We start from the raw sequence: 20,887 nt of genomic DNA, 5'->3' as shown, positions 1-20,887 counted from the left end.
AATAATTAAATTTTTAAAAATAATAAAAGAAAAAATAGGAAAGTGACTAAGACATGCATGCATGCACACACACGCATGTGTGTGCACAAACTCAAATAAACACACACACACGAATCAATATCTTTAAAAAAATAAAAAGTTTGGTGTGAGGTGCAGTGTCGTGCACCTGCAGGCCCCACCTACTCAGGAAGCTGAAGCAAGAGCAATGCTTAAACCCAGATACCTGAGACCAGCCTGGCCAAACAACATAAAACAATACAATCTAGTCATAAATAACAAACAAGCAAATAAAAATACAACAATATAATCTAGCCATAAATAAATAAATAGCCAACTTCACAAAACAGAGGCAATTAATACCATGAAGTGGAATTAATTACATCAATCAATGCAGCTGAAACTAAGTCATGCGTAGTAGCACACTCCTTTAATCCCATCCGTCAGGATGCAGAGGCAGGCGGATCTCTGCAAGCTCAAATACAGCCAGGACTATGCAAAGAAACCTTGTCTCAGAAAAGGAGAAAGAAAATGTTTACCTGATGGGTGCAGAGGGAGGATCTTCACTCAGGGCCTCACTCTCTTGCCCAGCGTCACAGATACAGCTAAACACAGGCATGGTCTTCTGGGGACTAAAATTACAAATTAAAGCAATACAGTTTGCTAGTTTCACATGGAAAGTAGCTCTGGAGGTCACCGTCTTTAGACAGAGAGTTCCTCTACATCCCAACCTCCAATCCATTATTACTCCTCAAAAGCCAACTCTTGATATGCTCAAGTTAACACAGTAAGAAACTTTTAAGTGCAGGGACTTAAAAGATGTTTCTGCAGTTTGCTCCTCTAGAGGACCCAAGTGGAAGCTCACACCATCTCTACCTCCAGTTCCAGGGGCTCTGACGCCCTCTGCTGGGCTCCAGGGAGGCCAGGTGCACATGTGGTGCACAGACAAAACACCAATACACATAAAAAACCTTCAGCGAGGTCATTGGAGGAAAAGTAGAAAGAGACTTATTAAATACTAAAAGGATGCAAAGAGAAAAATCCAAATGCAGAAATCAATAGGACAAACTGGTTCCTTTAGGAGAGAATTTGGAAAAGGAACAAAAAAGAACAGATGCTGTGATTTCAAAAGCAAACAAAACTAAACGTATGGGGTGTGATTCACAGACTGGGGATCCTGATTCTAACTAGAAAATATTACAAAGCAGGGGAACGGAAACACCAAATACTTTATGGCACTAAGGACACTACCTGGTTTCAAAAGTATGGTAACAGTATGGTTAATTGTAAAATAAGAATCCTAATCTTTTAGAGTTAGCATCGAAATAGTTATATAAAATGATATGAAGCTGGAATCATCTTCAAAATAACCCACTGGTAGAAGGCAGTACTCCAAGATTTTATAATCAGTGAAGACTGGCCACTTAAGCATTGTTGTCCATATCACACTACTCTCTGCCCTGGCCTGCCCTGTAGTCTCCCCACAGCCAAACAATTAAAAACTAAGTATTCTGAATGGAGATGTAACAATCATTTACAAAACAAATCTTATTTTAACAACTTCTTTTTTTAACATTTGTTTTCATTTAATTTTACCATTTAGTCTACGTGGGTGTTTTGCCTGAATGTGTGTCTGTGCACCATGTGCATGGTCAGAGAGGCCAGAAGAGGCATCTGACCTCTAGGACTAGAGTTACAGACATTTGTAAGCTGCCATGAGGGCTGGGAATAGAACCCAAGTTCTCTAAAAGAGTATACAATGCTCTTAACCACTGAGCTAAGTCTCCATTGCCTATAATGACTTTTTAAAGAAAAGATTTTACTATGTATACAATGTTCTGTCTGCATGTATGCCTGCAGGCCAGAAGAGGGTACCAGATCTCATTACAGATGGCTGTGAGCCACCATGTGTCGCTGGACCTCTGAGCCATCTCTCCAGCCCCCTTAAATGACTTTGTATGATGAACTCAAGGTGAAAAATTTTAACACGCGGATTCCTTCAGCACAGATATTTGCACAGAAATAGTGCTTCATGGCAACACCAACAACTTCCGTCTTTTCCATGACCCACCAACCTTTGCTATCATCTTCCCTCACAATATCCCCCCCAAAAGTTCAGAAACCCATAAAGGGTCAAATTTAGTCAGCAGGCACTTTACCTTTTTAAAAACTTAAAAATTCCCTTCAATTTATTAAAGATTTGGCAATACTCAGCTTGAATTCTTTTCTCATTTATCATAGTACAGGATTAAATAAAAGCCCTCACACTCAGACAAGCCCAGCAAGCTCACTCAAAAATGGCAACCACTGGCAAGGCAGAACCCACTTAAGCGGGACACACATCCAGCTGTCTCCGTCAGCCCTCAGCACCTTGGCACCCAGGCGGCTTACTCACAGAGCCTGCCTGAGCTGACTTGAGATCTTCACCTGTTCTGTCACCAGCTGCTCGCTAGGGCTTCATGTTGGGATGACTCACGCCAGAGGCAAATCAAACACTCCTGTTCTCACAGCCACCAGATGGCAAAGCTTCACACCAACACCTATGCATCCCAGCATACTCCACTGAGAGCACTGCAGCAACCGTGACAAAGCAAAACCAGCTCAACATAGTAGTTAATTTGGCAAGGAAAGGCACAATGTCCTGAGGCTGTAGCCGAATACAGAACACAGAAGAACAATGTGTCTAGAGCCATCTCCTTTGTCCTCTGTCTTCTCACGTCTGCTATCCACAGAAAAATAAAAAGGCCACTCACATGAATGGTGGGAAAACTACCAGACAGTTTTAACATTAAGGATAGCAAGTTTTGTTAGACTTAAAATGACTAATAAAACCTACAATTCAACGCATTGCTGACTCCTTCATGCTGGGTTTTGAGTGTTTTCATGGGTTGCTAAATCATCTTCTTCTCTTTAAGCCGGACCTTTGTATTTAAATGCCTCTAAATAACAACGAGCCCTGGTTACCTGGCAACAGGCTCAGCAACAGCAGTAGATCCATTTTTTCTCTCAGCAGTAGCAGGCTCTGGACAAAAACAAAAGCAAGGAGAGAAAGGAAAGAGAAGCAGAATTCAGTTAGTGCCAAATCTAAAGCCTCTCTCACTGCATCAGCGACAAGGAAAAACAGAACAAAGGAAGCCTGCGATCAGCAGAGAGGACCTGCTTTCTCATCTCCTTCAGACTTCCTGTAGAAAACATGGCTGCTTGGCCAGAACTGCAATCTATAATGTCTTAAGTGCAAATTAAACCACCTGAATCACAACTCACCTCCCCATACAAGAAATTTAAAATTCACGTGAGAAAATACAAAAGAAAACCAAGAACATTTTCTAAAAAAAGTTAGAAAGAATTTTTTTGAGACAAAGTCTCTCCTATGTAGACCAGGCTGGCCTCAAAGTTACCGAGATCCACCTGCCTCTACCTCCCAAGAGGTGGGATTAAAGGTGTGTGCCACCAAGCAGTGCTAAAACTTTATTTTAAAAAGAAACAAAACAAAACAAAAAACCCTGAGTAAACTATGTGACAAGCCAAGTGTAGCATGACACATTCTTGCAATGTCAACATTGAGGAGGTTCAAGCAGAAAGATCTCAAGTTCAAGGCCAGACTGGACTACACAGTAATTCCAGGCCAGCCTGGACTACATGGTAATTCTAGGACAGCCTGGACTACACAGTAATACTAGGCCAGCCTGTGCTACACAGTAATTCTAGGACAGCCTGGACTACACAGTAAAACTCTATCTCTCAATAAATAATAAATAACAAAATGTATAGAAAAATACTTAAGTTAATGTATAAATTCAACAGTTCATTTTAGAAACACTCACATGTACCAAGGTACCCAAGACCTTGCTGAAAGGCTTAAAGAGCACTGGCTGCTCTTCCAGAACTGGGTTCAGTTCCCAGCACCCACATGGTAGCTCACAACCACCTATCACTCCAGCCTCAGGGGCTCTGATGTCCTCTTCTGACCTTCACAGGCTCCAGGCAAAAACATGGCATGGTGCACGTGCATACAAAATATTCATGTACATAAAATAAGTTAAAAAATGTTTTTCAGGACAGGACAAAAGAGCCAGCAGAGGACACAGTATTCTCTTAAGGGGCCGCTGTCAAAGGGTTAAACTCAGAGGAGCACGGTATTCTCTTAGGGGTCACTGTCAAAGGGTTAAACTAGAGGAGCACGGTATTCTCTTAGGGGTCACTGTCAAAGGACTGAAATATGCTCTCTTCATTTGCAACTTATTCCAGTCCCAGAAAAAAAATAACTTTTAAATGTTTTCAAATATTTTCAAATATTTCAAATATTTGTTGAACACTTGTTCAACAGTCTGTCAAGTTCAATAGTCAGAGCCTTCTTCAAGAAAAGAAAGGCAGTTAGAGTCAGGCTCCTGAGTGAGCCTGGGCAGCCGAGGGGTAAAACGCTTTGTCATTCTGAATCACAGTTTCCTCAGCTGTAACAGAAAAAGCAAGACCAACTTGACAAGCTGCTGCAAGATGAAATGTCACTGACTGTGACCAGGGTCTGGCACCACCTTGCTGGTAGGCACAAAAGAAAAGGGAAGTGCTACTCACCGACCAGCCGATCAACCTTACTTTTAGCTCCAACTCGGTCCTCCCAGATACAAATCAGGGCTAACATGTTCCCATGCATCCTCTCCTCCTCCCTCCCCTACCTTCTCAGCTAAATCTTCCTGTTCCAGTATCCCGAATGCCACCATCAGCATCTCTCTTGATAAGTCCTTATTTAATCTCAGAGACAACAATGAGGGTGAAATCATGTAATACTTTAATTCCCGTTGACAGTCTTAAGTTCAAATCCATAAGCCCTGTGTTCTGTCTGGTCTGGAGATAGTCTGGTCTATGAGTAAGTTTATTAAAGATACAGCAAGCAAAATAAAAACAGTGAACAGCAGCAGACAGAAAAACATCATCCAATCAAGTGCTGAAAGCATCCAGCAGAAATCAACCAGGACAGTCCTGCTGGGCAGCTAGCTAGGGTCCCCACTGAGAGCGCTCTGGGCAGAACACACATCCTCTCCATAAAGAGCTTGCCTCTTCTCCCCACTGGGGCACTTTTATACCCTGGGGTGAGCAATGGCACACTTGCCTTCCACCTATTCCTAGGCTACAATGTTTGTAACACCCTTAGCTGCTTGCTGTTTTCCATTCCCCGTTACAGACTTAGGGTGCCCGCCTGCCCCAGGACTGGGGTTTAGAAGACACATGATATAAGCATGCTTGGAGCTGCACTGGGGGAGGGGTGGCTCCACTTCCTGAAACAGCTTCCCAGTGAGCTCAAACAGCATCTGACAATTTACTAATACAATGCACATTATACCCCGAGCAACAAAACAGAATTACAGTTTTAGAACCAGAATGCCAGCGCCTAGCTCCAGACCACCATATTCGTGCGACTGTGAAACTGATGGCGCTCATGCTAGCGTCCCTCACCTGCAAGGTGAGGCTGCACAGGTGTGCTTGTACACGAGCTCAGATTCACCAGCTGAAACGTCTCACGAAGGCCCCTAACACAGCCCAAACCTATCAGGTCTTTAAACTGTCCTTCCCAACTCCTTCAGGAATTTCATCTTCTTTACCCCATCCCTCCCTTCATCTTTAACCCATCCCTCTCTTTTTGCTGTTGTTGCTGCTGTTTTTCAAGACAGGGTTTCTCTGGGTAGCCCTTGGCTGTCCTGTTTCTTACTCTGTAGATCGAGCTGGCCTCGAACTCGGAAATGTGCCTGCCTCTGCCTGAGTGCTGGGATTAAAGGCGTGTACCGCTACTACCCAGCTTCTATCCCTCACTTTTAAAAAGCAATTTAACTACATTTCTATGTCGTCATGTCACAGCATGCGCGTGGCGGTCAGAGGACAACTCTGGAGTCCGTTCTGTCCACATGGGTCCTAGGGACGGAACTCAGGTTGTCAGGGTTGGCGACAGGTGCCTTTATCTGCGGCAATCTCACTGGACCTCCCTGTTTTACAGTCTCCCTGTCAGATATAACCTTCCCAGGCCTCATCAGTCCTCCGTTTTCTCTGGCTTGTGGTAATTTCTTCTCCTTTCCCATACACTTTCCAACAGTGGAGTGTCTGCTGTCTCCACTTGGCCCCATTCCCCCTCAGTTACCTCCAGTACAGTTCCCACTCCACCCACTACATGGAAATGGGTCTCCCGCTCCCGGGCACCAACCCACAGCCCTCAAACCAGCATTTTCTGACATATCCCTCTGGCCCTCAGCTCCCGCCACCTACACTGTTATTTTCTTGTAACTTTTCTCCTCACTGGCTTCCAGCTTAATCCTACTGTCAAAGCTTCCCTCCCTGTTTCTTTACGAACTCTTTTATAAGAATTCTATTGGGGTGGGGAGTGAAGATCTCAGCACTTGTTCTTTCAGAGGACCCAAATCTGACTCCCAGCACCCACATGATAGCTCACAATCATCTCTAATACAAACTCCAGGGATCCAATGCCATCTTTTTCCTCTAACCACACTGAACAACTTGCATGTGTAGGCCCATATTTCTCTATGGTGTAGCAGCCAGGCATAAAAGCCATAGGCCCAGTCTGAGCTGATCACGTAGCTCTGCAGACAAGCTGTCTCTGCGTAACAATAGCAAGGATGTACAGCTCCTAATTTCTTTTGTTATAAATGTAGATCACCTGAGAAGAGATGCTGGCTGAAGCTGATGACTTAAGAGTTAGGAGGTTTGGTGCTTCCTTCCTTTGTAATTTGGAGGATGTCTTATAGAGATGCTAATTCATGGCCTACGTGACAGCTAGCATACAGGTACATGCGGACGTGACAAAAGCCCATTCACCTGGTTGCCTAGGAGACAGCCTAATGTGTTTTCCCCCGCTCAATTTATGTGATGATATATAAGGTGTCCGGAGAATAAACGAGGAGATCTTCGAGAGAGATCTTGCCCTTGAAGGATGACTGTGTAAGCTGCGTCTGATTATTCCTCGCAACTCCGTTCCAGTCCAGTTAGGGAATCTGTGTTGGACCCACATGGGCTTCAACAGCATGTCATTTGGAAAAGTGTCAGCATTAATGTATGACGTAAATCCCTGATCCTACAGTTCTTACCTTCAACTTTTATTTAAATCACTTACATATATGGAGATGTGATGTGTGCAGCTGTGAGCACAGGTGGAGCAGAGGCCAGAGGTGTCAGATCCTGGGGATCTGGAATTGCAGGTGTTTCTGAGACCCTAAGGTGTCAGATCCTGGGGGTCTGGAATTACAGGTGTTTCTGAGACCCTGAGGTGTCAGTCCCTATGGATCTTGAATTACAGGTGTTTCTGAGACCCTGAGGTGTCAGTCCCTATGGATCTTGAATTACAGGTGTTTCTGAGACCCTGAGGTGAGTGCTAGGAGCAGAACTTGGGCCCTCTGGAAAAGTAATACATGCTCTTAACGACTGAGCCCTTTCTGAAGCCCTACACTCTTCCTGAATGTGAAAAACAATTACTCAATATGAGAAAGTACAAGCAACAACCACTATAAAATAGAATACCTCATCTTCAGCAACATGACAGGGACTCGCCAAAAGCAAAAAGTCAAAAATGAAATCCGAGAACAAGACTTTGCAAAGACAGAAGTAGCCATCATTAGAAACAGAAGGTAATTAGTACTTCCTAGATTGTTGAAGAAACTAATTACCCAATAACACCACGCAATAAAACTTACTTTCCAGGCTAAACTGCAAGGATTCTTCGCTGGCCTCTGTCTCGGGACTGACCAGTTTCATTTTCAGGTACAGTTTTCCGTCCATTTCTGGGGCAGACTCGGAATCTCCTTTTTCACTCCCAAGTAGAGGATCATTGATCTCCATCGTGCTTTCAGACATGACATCACTGGTTGCTATGGTGCTTTCTGGATAGCTGCAAATCCCTGAGAGAAGGGGGACAGGGAAGAAGAAGAAAGAAAGAACACTAAAATACAAACACGAGAAACAGTCATTCGAAAAGATCAATTTGCCTGTTTGGCTCCACCACTCTGCAGGATCAGAGGGTTCCTAGGATAGATCCTGTTACATTATCAACAACTACCAACTAGGATTGACACCTGGTCTTAAGAGGAGCAACAGGATTCAGTTCCACTTCTGCATCTGGACAAAGGATGCTGCATGAGCCCTCAGCCAACCCACATCTGCCAGCATCAGGCATAGGTAGCAGGAGACTCCAGGCGGCATGACTGTTACCTCCCAGCACTGACTGGAGAAAACAAATAGGTTAATGTAGAAATCTGCCTGCTGCTGCAAGGGTAGAGGATCTAAGTTTCTTGCCCTGTCGAGCAGACCGATGAGCCAGTGCACTGAGCACTTCTCCACACTTCTGCAAAACAGTTCCCTAGCCCAGCTAGCTCTGCAGTTCTACCAGCGATGTGACAAGGCTTGACTCTTCCCCTCCTTCCCTCACCCTCTCTGTCCTCTCAGCTCCTGGCAGTAAAATCACACCCTGCTCCTCCAAACCAGACATCGGCCTTCGCATTCAGGCCAACTCCTCAGATTCAAAAGTATCACTTGCATAAAGAACGGTATCTTAGAAAAGGCCTTTAAGTGGCTTTTATTTTAATGCCTTAAATATCTTTTTTTACAAATCACTCACCAATAGGAGTACTATGTCTGTTGCGATCCAATTTTAGGTGCCCAATATGAGGTGGGGTTGTGCCAGTCAAGGGTGGGATAATATCACCTTCTTTAGGCAAAGTGAAATGAAATGGGGTTTCTGAAATAAACAAACAAAAATGAAAACACAATAATGGAAAAGAAAAAAAGCCACACTAAAGTATACATTACACAAAAATGAGAAACTATCCCCCCAAAATTTCAGTTGTTCTTTTCCCAAATTTTTATTCCTATCACCTTCAGCAGCCATCCAAACAAATTCCCTACTGCAAGAAAACAGCGGGCTCCACAGACACCAACAGCCCTGATGACAAGACACCAGAGGACAGGCAAAGAAAAAGAAGCTAGCCTGAGCAACACTGGGTCATCATCTACTTCCAAAACACTCTATCTAGACAACTTAGCAACACAGATCTGGATACTTTTGAACCTAGATGGTATAATTTAGTAAATGCGACCTGGGAGTTCCTTTCTTAGCTCTGCATTCTACAGGACTTCCAAAGCAAAGTCTGATGTTACAGTCTGTAACTCGAATTCTAATTGGTCTTAATAAAACCCAGAGTCAGATAATAGGGGGTGAAAGTTGAGAGATCAGAGAAGCAAAGAAGCCAGTCACTAGGTAGTCACTCACCTCTACCAATGCGCAGACCAAAGGGGTGATCCTGTCTCTACTGATTCTCAGACTGCATCTGCCTCCACCAAACCTCAGACTGCAGACTCCTGCCTCCTCCTGCATATTCCTCTCTCTGCCCAGCGATATCACTACTGTCTCCACCTCCCTAGGGCTAGAATCATAGGTGTTTGGCTCCAAGTACTAGGATTAAAGGTGTGAGCCACCACTGCCTGGCACTGCTTCTCTTTGAGACTGGATCAATCTAGAGTAGCCCAATGTGGCCTTGAACTCACATAGATCCATCTGCCTCCGTCTCCCAAGGGCTGGGATTAAAGGTGTGTGCCACCACTGCCTGGCCTCTATGGCTAACTAGTGGCTTCGCTCTGCTCTCTGATCTTCAGGCAAGCTTTATTAGTTAAATTACAAATAAAATATCACTACAACAGTCTGCTCTGGGAACTGTGTCCTGGTATAAGATTCCTTTGCACAATTCTAGGTACAACTTACTAAAAATAATTTAAGACCATCTCATTTCATCAATGTAACTGAGACTTGAAATGTTTTCAGGCCCTAGGGCGCACTGCAGCTACTTTCATCTGGATAGCACAGCCCACCAATCATTTTCTCTACCTAGATTAGCCCTCTCCCTAACTCCAGTTCTTTCTACAGTGTAACCAGAGACAAGCTGAATATCATGGCTCTCAACAAACTGGTTTCTGGTCAAAATCCTTTGAGGCTTTCAATACAAGGAAAATCCCTAACTCTCTGGGTTAGAGAGAGGCAGTTCAAGCAGTTAAGAGCACCTTGCAGAAGAACCAACATGGTAGCTAGCGCACAACCATCCACGGCTCCAGATGCAGGGATCTGATGCCCTCTGCGACTGCTGTATCAAGCATCCACATGTTGTACATGCATACACACAGGCCCAACATTCAGACACATGAAATCAGTTGAAAAGTATTTTAAATCCTAACTTTCTAGTTAGCACACAGTTAACTGGGGGCACCCAAGTCTCCAGTCTTTCTTAATTATTCACATTCAGTCCTCCAAATGCTTTTGTATTTCTCTGTACTTATCCAGCCATCTGAAAACTGTCATTAATAGTCAGATTGCCACCAAATTCTACAAAATAACTTGTCTATTTCATCCTTTTAGCTGGAATTTTCCACATTTCAGTTCTTTCCTATTGAGCCCATTATTTAAACTATCAAATCTTTTCTTCCGTACCAGACTATTATAGGCTCTTCTACTGCCTGTCAGCGCATCAACAAATGAAGATACAATAAAGGCAAAGGAAACCACACCAACTGTCAAGTCACCTGTGTGGAGAGTTTGGTCTCATTTCTGAGAAATCCACAGAATTCATCACTTCAAAGCAATACTTAAACCTCTGTATAGTGGGGGAAAGGGCTGAGATAGGGTCTCAATGGGTAGTCTAAACAACTGTTTCTATGCTATTGTTTGTTTTGCAATAAGGGGATCAAACCTAAGGCCTAAGAAAATCAAGGCAAGGTCCCTACCAATGAGCTACCCTCCAGCTCACCCACAAGCTAAATGTCAAACATATGACGGCTTTTCCGTCTCTTCTGCATCAGAAGCTATTATTCCTTCATGCTCTAATTTCTAAATAAAACTTTTCCTTTCTTTTTTTAAATATTTATTTTTAACTCTTGTCCCCAGACACAGGTGTAGACTCCAGCTGTTCTGAGGATGGTGGTGTCATTGTTTCCTTAGAGCTGGCTACTGGGCAATCTTAGTCCTCAGAGGCTTTTTCATAAATGATCTATGGCATAAACTAAATCAGGCCTATCCCTACCTAAAATTCCTAAGCTTTTTTTTTTAGTATTTATTTATTTTTGTTTTGTGTATGGATGTTATGCCTCATATATGTCTGTGCACCATGTGTGGGGTCTGGTATCTGCAGAGTCATAGGGATTTGTGATACGGGAAACCAAACTCTGGTCCTCTACAAGAGCAGTAAGCATCCTCAACCACTGGGCCATCTCTCCAGCTCCAACTTTTAAGTTCTTGACCTTTCATAAATAAAATTGCTATGGGATAATGCTCTTGTACACTGTAAAGATTTGTCACTCATATTAGTTTAATAAAATGTTGATTGGCAGTAGCCAGGCAAGAAGAATAGGCAGGATGACCAGACAAGGAGAATTCTGGGAAGAGGAAAGGCAGAAATGTAATTACCAGCCAGATGCAGATGAGAATGCCTAACTGAGAAAAGGTACCAAGCCACATGGCTAAACATAGACAAGAATTATGGGTTAATTTAAGTTATAAGAGCTAGTTAATAATAAGCCTGAGCTAATAAACCAAACAGTTTATAATTAATATAAGCCTCTGTGTGTTTCTTTGGGACTGAACAGATGCGGAACTAGGTGAGACAGAAATTTCCTCTACATACAATTAACTATTATTTTCATTACTTTTTCCTATTCAATAAATTGGTGCACGGATGTGGAACAAGTACATATATGCAGGCAAAACACCCATACACATACAACTTTTTTGAACACAGTTTTTTAAAACTAAATTATTTTTCTTTCATTTTCCTTCCCTACCCTCCACTGCTGGACACTGATTTCAAGGTCTACCATCGAGCTACATTCCCCAATCCTCAAGGAGAACACTTAAGAAGAAGAGGGAGGCACCCACTTTCAGGGTTCTCTCTACATGGAGCAGTTACTGTACTTCTTAGCTAAATGGAAGAGGGAGAAAGGAAGGGGAAATGAAAGAGGAAGGGAAGAGAGGAGAAAGGAAGAAGGGACAGATGTGGGGAGGGAAAGAGGAAGTCAAAGGAAGGAGGAGGAAGAGAGAAGGAAAGAGGAAAGGGAAGGGAGGAGTTAAGAGAAAGGGGAAGGAGGGAAGTAAAGGGGAGCAGAACGAGTTAGGAGAGGAAGGAAAAGGGGCAGAGGGGTGAAGAGAGAGGCAAGGAGGAGAGAAACAAATAATTTTCCACCATCTTCAATAATCCAGACTAATATTAGTAAAATATATTTTAATAAGGCAGTGTCTATGACAAAAAATAATTCATTGTTAAGTATCTTAGAATATTCTAAAAGGTACTCTTGGCAGGCTAGAGAGATGGCTCAGAGGTTAAAAGCACTGGCTGCTCTTCCAGAGATCCCGAGTTCAATTCCTAGCAACCACATGGTGGCTCACAACCATTTGTAGTGGGATCTGATGCCTTCTTCTGCCATAAAGGCATACATATAGAGTACTCATATTCATAAATCTGAAAAAAAAAAAAGATATTTCTGACAGGCAATGTGGCACACAGCTGTAACCCCAGCACCTGAGACATGGAAACAGGAAATAAAACATTTGAAGGCATAGTACTATAAACCTTGTCAAAAGCCCCTGACTAGGGACAGCACAGGCCACAGCTGGGACACACTGTTATGTTAGAATCAAGCTGTCAATCTGCCTTCTATATATTTATGCTTATACCTATAGGTGTACATTGCTCTCAACTGTGGTCAGAAAAGCTGTTTTTTTTTCAGTGGGCAACAGTTACTGCAGAGACTCCTGTCTAGTCCAGGTTTCAGGTAGATCTGACCACAAGTGCTCAGCTGGAATGATCTCCATTAACCTCCCCATCCAAGGCTTTGCAGAAGGACAGGGGAAAGAAGGTAAGAGCTGGTGGATGAGGAGAGAGCTAGGAAATGCTGACTTCTGGACATGACGTGGCTGTTACACGCATCAACTCTTGACACCTACAGTTACCTGTACTGGGCCTGCGCAAGATCAAGCCAGTAGAAACTCCAGCGCGAAGGGGGAAGAGGCTACTGGCAGCTGATGGCTGCTGAGGGAGGGCTTGCCTTTACGGATACAGTCGCTGGTGGGTCAACGCCCCAGTGGATGGCCTCACAATCATGCACATACGGGTAATACTGACTGGACTCGGGGGGGGGGGCTAATAATATACCAGTAAAAGAAAGACATGAAGTTGGGAGGGTAATGAGGTCAGGGGCACCAGGAGTTTGGAGGAAAGTAATGGTGGATGGATATAATCAAAATACATTGTACAAATCTATAAAATTTTCAAATAATAACTTTGTTTTAAAATAAAATTATTAAATATCAGGAAAAAAGAAAATGTGAAGCCAGTCTGGACTGTAAAAATTAAGCCTTGAATCAAAAATGACAAAGACAGACAGACAGACAGAGATAAACAGATAGATAGAGACGAGATAAGATAGAAAAAGAAAGGACTCATTGCACCTGTGGAATCATAAAAATATGTTAGGGATGAAAGTATAGCTCACTGTGGCACCTGCGTAGCTCACATGAGGTTAATCATGGGGTGGTAGGGGAGCCTCAAAGGCAGGACCTAAGTAGACAAAAAATAAACTGGTACGATTCCTAACTACACACATTAACTACTCCTGAATTATGGTGTTGATAAATCTCCAATGTTCTCTGGTCATAAAAATAGTTACAAGTAGGAAAGAAAACTACAATCACTAATCTCAAAATTACTCTCTCACGCTAACACTCATTTCTGACAGTGTGTGAGCTCTCCTACTTCCTTTCCAAAGGACGCCTGGCCGGACAGCTCAAAATGAATCTGTCATCACTCACCGCTAGAACTTTCACAGAAACTCTGTGAGGCGCAGGCTGGGGCCTTCGCAAGCTGCTGGGACATTCCCTCTGCCCCCATCTGCTTGGCTTCGGCCACTCTGGCATCTACAGTCACTGAGCTGTCTTTCTCTTGAAGCTGGGGCATCTCCTGGTCGGGTCTGGGAGGCTGCGGAGAGTCTTCCTCGACAGCGTCCTTTGCTGTGCTCTCTGCTTTCACATCTCCATCACACTTGGCATCCTTTTCCTCCAGCGTGTTCACTCTATTCTCGACGCACGGCTGCACCTCTGGAGCCACATCCTCCCAGGACTGGGAGTCTGAGCATTTCTCCACTCCCTCCAACGGTTCACTGGGAACATCAGCTCTTGGTGAGGGCTCCTTCACGTCAACAATAACAACACTGGAGCCCTCGGACGTGGCTTCCTCCCAGGTTTCTGGCTCCTTATGCTCTAACTCCTGGTCGAGCTCTGCTGGCAGCTTCTGGGGGGAGTCAACACTAATCATACTGGTTTCAACTTCCATAGCTTCTGGGCATTCTTCTTTGGGGGGTTCCTTCTGAAGACACAATGGCTGGGACTGAGTTTCAGTCAGAGACAGGTGCAGCGGGATACTCTCCATCGTTTCTTCCTTGGGCTCCTCTCTGTGACTTCCACAGGGAGTCTCAGGGACTTCTTCTACATCAGATCCTGAAAACCCCTCCTCTGGATGCTGTTCTTTAATTTCCACAGCTTCCTCCTGATCTAAGACGCTAGAAAGAGCCTCGGACCGAGTAGCAGGAGATGGAACAGCCTGGCTCCCGGAATCACAAGTGAGATCAATGCAAACATCTTCAGTGGCAGTCTCTTCTCCGCCTTTCCTACCAGCAGCTAAAACATCAGCGTCACCTTTGTTCTCTGCGTCACCCGCTTCTGTTTGGCCATCATTCTGACTCAGTTCTAGCTGGTCATCTTGTGCTGGATTCATCAGGATATTATCACCTTCGGCAGGAGGTTTAGAATTGGTAACTGGAGACAGTGGCTCGGTATCGTCAATCTGTGTGTTCTCTCCATCTCCCTCGATCCTGGGAGAGCCCAAGCCCTCCATCCTTGAGGACTGGCTATACTCACTTGTAGAAAGTATCAGTTTGCAAGAGTCCCCTGTCAGAGAGAGCCCAAGGTCGGCAGTGAAATTCTTTGGTTCACTCTCTGAAGTCTTGGAACACTCGACAGTCAAAGATGAGCTGTGCAGATTGCCGTCCTTCTTCTCATCGCTCGACCGCTCTTCCAGACTTGGTGAGGGAATGAAAATGTCCTGAGGAAGGATCAAAACGTCAAGCCATCAGTAGTCCATATCGTGTTTCTTTTATATCTAACCTTTAGATTCACCTACATTTCTACATCAATTATTCAGAAAGTAAAGACCTTTGCTAGGGCTGGAATTCAAGAACGTCAAACCCTACAACCCGTCTTTCAACTACATGAGTCATTCTGTTCAGTGTCTTGTAAAATCTCTGGCAAAAATAAGCATAATCTAAACAAAAGCCAAAAAGTACTAGTTTATTAAGCACAAGAATATTCAAACTTAACTTCACCATCAAGCTGCCAAAGTCATGTCATCCACATGAAATGGACCCCAATATGTTTACAGAAACATCTCCAACCTCACGAAGTAGGACCACTGCGGACAGTCATAGGGTGGGTGTCAAAGTGCAAAGACACAAGAGCGTTGTAATCAGACATGGAGAAATATAACTAAAACTACAATGAAATGCCACCAGATGCACAAAAATGGCTAAGTTCTAAAACCTCACAAACCAAGTACCAACATCTCCGTGGAACAACTGTAAATCCTCACGCATGGCTGGCAAGAAAGCAAAACAGCACAGACACGGTAGCGCAGCCCTCCTAAAGTTAAACACACACTTACACACAACTCCAAATTCCTCGTGTGGGCTGTGATGTTGACTAGCTCAGTTGGCGGAGTGCTTGTCTAACATACTATACAAATGTGACCCATCCCTTTAATGCCAGCCCTCCCCAGGTAGAGGCAGGAGAATCTCCGTGAGTTTTGAGGTCTACATAGGAAGTTCCAGAACAGCCAGGACTACACAGAGAAACCCTATCTCATTAAAAAAAAACAAAACAAAACAACAACAACAACAAAAAGTAAAACCTAGACAAAGCCTAGGAACCATGAACATGTAGTAATCCCAGAGGTTGGGAAGCAGAGATGAGAACACTGCTGTAAATTGTAGGCCAGCTTATCTATACAGTGAGTCCCAGGCCATCCAGGGCTACGAAGTGGCCCCTATCTTGATATGCACAGGCACATAGTAGTCTGAGGCATGCACCTTTAATCTCAGCACAGGAAAGGAAAAGACAACTGGATCTCTATGAGTTCAAGGCCAGCCTACTCTACATAGTGAGATCCAGGCCAGTCAAGACCACATAATAAGAACTTGTCTCAAAAAACAAACAAAAAAAAAAAGTGTATGTACACGTGTGTGTGTGTATATGTGTATGTGTACATGCATGCACAGAGCACTCTTCTAACATAAACACTATCTGGAGGCCAGAGGATGACTTTTGAGAATCAAGTCTCTCTTTCCACTGTTGTTCCTTTGTTCTGCTGATCAACTCAGGCTCTCAGGCTTTAGGAGCAAATACCCACCAACCCCAAGCATCCTGCTGCCCCAATGCTGTTTTTCTTTTATCTTTCTTGAAGGGGTGGGGATAGGGTGAGGGTTAAAACAGGAACTCATTATGGCCAGGCTGACCTTGAATGCCTGCTCTTCCTGCCTTTACCACCCATGTGCTATATAATTATGGGTACGTACCTTCATGCTTGCTTTAAATTAACCCATTTCTTTTCCTTCCTTCTTTCCTTCCTTCCTTCCTTCCTTCCTTCCTTCCTTCCTTCCTTCCTTCCATTTTTCCAGACAGAATTTCTCTGTGTAACAGCCCTAGCTGTCCTGGAACTCACTCTATAGACCAGGCTGGCCTCAAACTTACAGAAACCTGCCTGCCTCTGCTTCCCTAGTGCTGGAACTAAAGGCGTGTGCCACCACCACCTGGTCTCTTTATTTTTAATTTGTTACTAGTGTTGCTATGGTTGGTTATGGTGTGGTATGTGAATGTCTGAACACATAGTATGTGCATGACCACAGGTACCACATCACAACTCTCATGAGTCAACACTGTCTTTCTACCTTTAAGAATGACATAGGAGGGGCTGGAGAGATGGCTCAGAGGTTAAGAGCATTGCCTGCTCTTCCAAAAGGTCCTGAGTTCAATTCCCAGCAACCACATGGTGGCTCACAGCCATCTGTAATGGGGTCTGGTGCCCTCTTCTGGCCTGCAGGCATACACACGGAAAGAATATTGTATACATAATAAATAAATATTTTAAAAAAAGGAATGACATAGGAATTTGATACATAATAAAAAAGGAGGTAACATTTAAATTAGAACGGTAAATTCAACATCCATCTTAATTATTTCTGAAACCCAGCTAAGCAATGGTAAAAGCATGTTTTTCCCTAACATGCACAATTCTCAAGGAAAAGAAAAGAACTACACACACACACACACACACACGCACGCACACACATATTTTCTGAAAGAATGGCAATCCACTTGGTAGACAAGTGAGAGGTAATTACAAGGCCAAATAAAAGAAAGGTAAAAGGTTACCAGGGTAAACACACCACGCCATGCCCCAACCTGAAAAGGACTTACTAGACTTGGCAGTAGCACCAGATAATCCTAAGAGTGATGGTAAGGGAGCTGCTAGAACAGGACGGCCGCCTGGAAGTCTGTGTAAGAAGCAGTTCAACTCTCATATCCTCTTCCCTGCCCCCCCTCAACCCTGAGAAAATGAACACAATGCCCGGGACTGGAGGACAAGAAGCCCAGGCGAGAGAGGCCCATCCTGAAGATAGAGGGGTTGCAGGACTCTGCAGACTAAGTGGAACCTCTTCCTGGGTCACATCACCTTCACCCCAAACCTTCCTCCTCTAAAGACCCACTATACGACAACAGACCCTGTACCCAGCAGGCAGCGGGTTAGAATTTTCTGGGGAATGGGATCATCCCACGATGGTCAGGATCCCTATGCTGGGATACTCTTGACAGAGATCCCAGCAGATTACACGCAGTGAGGACCAGAAGTCCCAGCTATCACCTCAGGACTACTAATCCCGAGTTCTGGCTTTTCACTCTAAATGGCAGCAGGTTAGGAAAAGCTCTTATTTAAAAGACAACAAGGGTCAAAGATGGGGAGATGGCTCAGCAGTTAAGAGCACTGCCTAAAACCAGGCAGTGGTGGCACACACCTTTAATCCCAGTACTTGGGAGGCAGAGGCAGGCGGATCTCTGTGAGTTCAAGGCCAGCCTGGTCTACAGAGCGAGTTTCAGGACAGGCTCCAAAGCTACAAAGAAACCCTGTCTCAAAAAAAATCAGAAAAAAAAAAACAAAAAAACAAACAAACAAACAAACAAAAACCAAGTTATGGATATAGTTCAGTTGAGAGAGTTCGTGTCTAGCATGCACATAATACACAGAGCCTTGGGTTCCAACCCTATTATTAACAAAACTACTCAACAAGCTGGGTGTTCGTGGCAGATGCTTTTAATCCCAGCAGTCAGGAGGCAGAGACAGGTTAGAGTTTGAGGCCAGCCTGGACTACATAGTGAGTTCCAGGACAGCCAGAGTTACATAGTGAGACCCTGTCTCAAAACAAACAAATAATGAAAAAAACCACTCCACGAAATCATGTGACAGGACACTTCCCGAAATCCCTCCATTCAGGTGGTAGAGGCAGGAAGGTCCGAGTTCCATGTTGTCCTCAGTTACACAGTGAGTAGTTTGCGATACCACGTGACCCCACCTCAAAAACACGTAATACCACGTGACCCCACCTCAAAAACATGGGATACCACGTGACCTTACCTCAAAAACATGAAAAAAGGAAACAGAATTGGTCTTTGGTATAACCTATTCGTAAACACATACATTTCATTCAGGCCTACAGTCTGGTTCCCCAACACTAAACAGGCATGGCATGGTGACACACCTTTCAAAGGCTAGGAGACCAAGGCTAGGACAAGTACAAGGCTAGCCTGGGTTACAAAGCAGACTCTGTCTCAAAACGAAATAACTAAGAACCGAAGTAATCGTTTACACAGCGTGCTCGAGGCCGTGGGCTCGGCCCTAGCACCACATAAATAAACACACTATCAAACCTACTTAGAACAGTGACACTTCTGGAGAAGAAAAACTTTCAAAATGATTATTATCATTAAAGAGAAATACATACATAACCAAGACAAAAATATTCAGAGGGAAAAAAGACTGCAAGAATTAAAAACAAAAGCATAGAAATTAGTAATCCGAAGATTAAAATAGACGCCCAGCAACTACACCCACAGTTTACATAAGAAAAATAAAACACAGCCTCACACAAGTGTGTACATCAGCCTTCATAGCAGCATGATTCACAGAGACAAAAAGAGAAAAACCCCAATGTTTGTCAACTCAACTAAAAAGTAAACGTCATACACACACAACAGGGCAAGTCCCAAGAGATGGACTGAAGGTCTGCTCCATGCAGGGAAATCACGCTATCACAGTTAGCTTCAGCTGTCAACCTGATACAACCCAGAGACGTCTAGGGTGGGGAGTACAGACACTGGGACTGCAGAATTACAATTCAAAAAGAAGGTCACAGGGTCCAAAGCAAAATCAATTTGCCTTATACTACTCAATAAAAGCACCAGAAACACAAAATCAGGAGTGCAATGCCTTAAAATTGTCAAGTATCAGCAATCATTTATAACTCCATAGCCTACAAACTATGAAATAAATAAGAGAGTAGATAAAAGGCTCTAAGAAAATGTCCCCAACCAGCATGAGGAACTAGACCAGCAGTTCTCAACTTGTGGGTCACGGCCCCTTTGGGGGGTCACACAACCCTTTCACATGGCCCCATATCGGATACCCCGTATATCATATATTTACATTATGATTTATAACAATAACAAAATTACAATTGTTTTTTGTTTTGTTTTCCAAGACAGGATTTCTTTGTATAGCCTTGGCTGTCCTGGAAGTAACTCTGTAGATCTGGCTGGCCTCAAACTCAGAGATCTGTCTGCCTCTGCATCCCGAGTGCTGGATTAAAGGCATGCACCACCACCCCAAGCACAAAATTACGATTACTAATTAGCAACAAAAATAATTTTATGATTGGGGGTCAGCACAACATGATGTTGTACTACAGTGTCACAGCACTAGGAAGGCTGAAAACCACTGAACTTGACCAAAGAAGCCAGCAAGCAAAGATGGGAAACAGATCAACTGTAAAAATGATGCCCAAAGTCACCCTCTGACCTCCACACATACATGCAATAACATGCATGTCACATATACATGCACACACAATAACGTACTTTTTGTTTTTCAAAACATAGTTTCTCTGTAGCTCTGGCTGTCCTGGAACTCACTCTGTAGACCAGGATGGTCTCGAACTCACAGAGATCCACCTGCCTCTGCTTCCTGAGTGCTAGGATTAAAGGTGTGTGTCACCACTGGATGGCTCAGCCATTAAAGGATAGATTTACAATCAAAAAATAGAATACTTTCTTTAAAGATTGATCTAGATATGTTGCTCAGTGACAAAGCACTTGCCTGGAGTCTGAGTGTGGTGTTCTGAATAGGAAGGAATGGGTCCCACAGACTCTGTGTTTGAATGCTTGGACCATAGGGAGTTACAATATTAGAAGGTGTGGCCTTGATGGAGTAGGTGTGGCCTCGTTAGCAGAAGCGTGTCACTGTGGAGGCGGGCTCTGAGGTCTCCACATCATGCCCAGTGCCAGTCTCCCTCTCCCTCTCAGCGCCCTCGGCACCATGTCTGAACTGTAGGTCAGCCCTTTAAGTGTTTTCCATAGTCATGGTGTCTCTTCACAGCCACAGCAGCCCTAAGAACTGTGCACCCTTAGGTTCAAATCCCTGAACCACAAAGTAAGGAGGAGGGGAAGCTCTGAGTTCGAGGCCAGTCTGGTCTACAAAGCAAG

General features: G+C 44.0%; 1 protein-coding gene across 4 annotated transcripts in view; it reads right to left on the bottom strand.

Moving 5' to 3' along the window:
• The window catches only part of Tp53bp1 (tumor protein p53 binding protein 1), a 71,184-nt gene that overhangs the window by 24,901 nt on the left and 25,396 nt on the right, over positions 1 to 20,887 (bottom strand). For 3 of the 4 annotated variants that reach the window (XM_057781963.1, XM_057781960.1, XM_057781961.1), the window contains exons 12-16: positions 13,838 to 15,125; positions 8,609 to 8,728; positions 7,689 to 7,892; positions 2,962 to 3,019; positions 537 to 629 (exon numbers count right to left, since the gene is read on the bottom strand). In XM_057781963.1, the coding sequence (XP_057637946.1) occupies positions 537 to 629; positions 2,962 to 3,019; positions 7,689 to 7,892; positions 8,609 to 8,728; positions 13,838 to 15,125 (1,763 nt within the window). The remainder of the gene's footprint in view (positions 1 to 536; positions 630 to 2,961; positions 3,020 to 7,688; positions 7,893 to 8,608; positions 8,729 to 13,837; positions 15,126 to 20,887) is intronic. The other variant, XM_057781962.1, reaches the window with a different exon arrangement.

Source organism: Chionomys nivalis, chromosome 9, assembly GCF_950005125.1.
Source record: "Chionomys nivalis chromosome 9, mChiNiv1.1, whole genome shotgun sequence".
Taxonomy (NCBI): domain Eukaryota; kingdom Metazoa; phylum Chordata; class Mammalia; order Rodentia; family Cricetidae; genus Chionomys; species Chionomys nivalis.
This window is presented reverse-complemented; position numbering and strand designations above follow the sequence as displayed.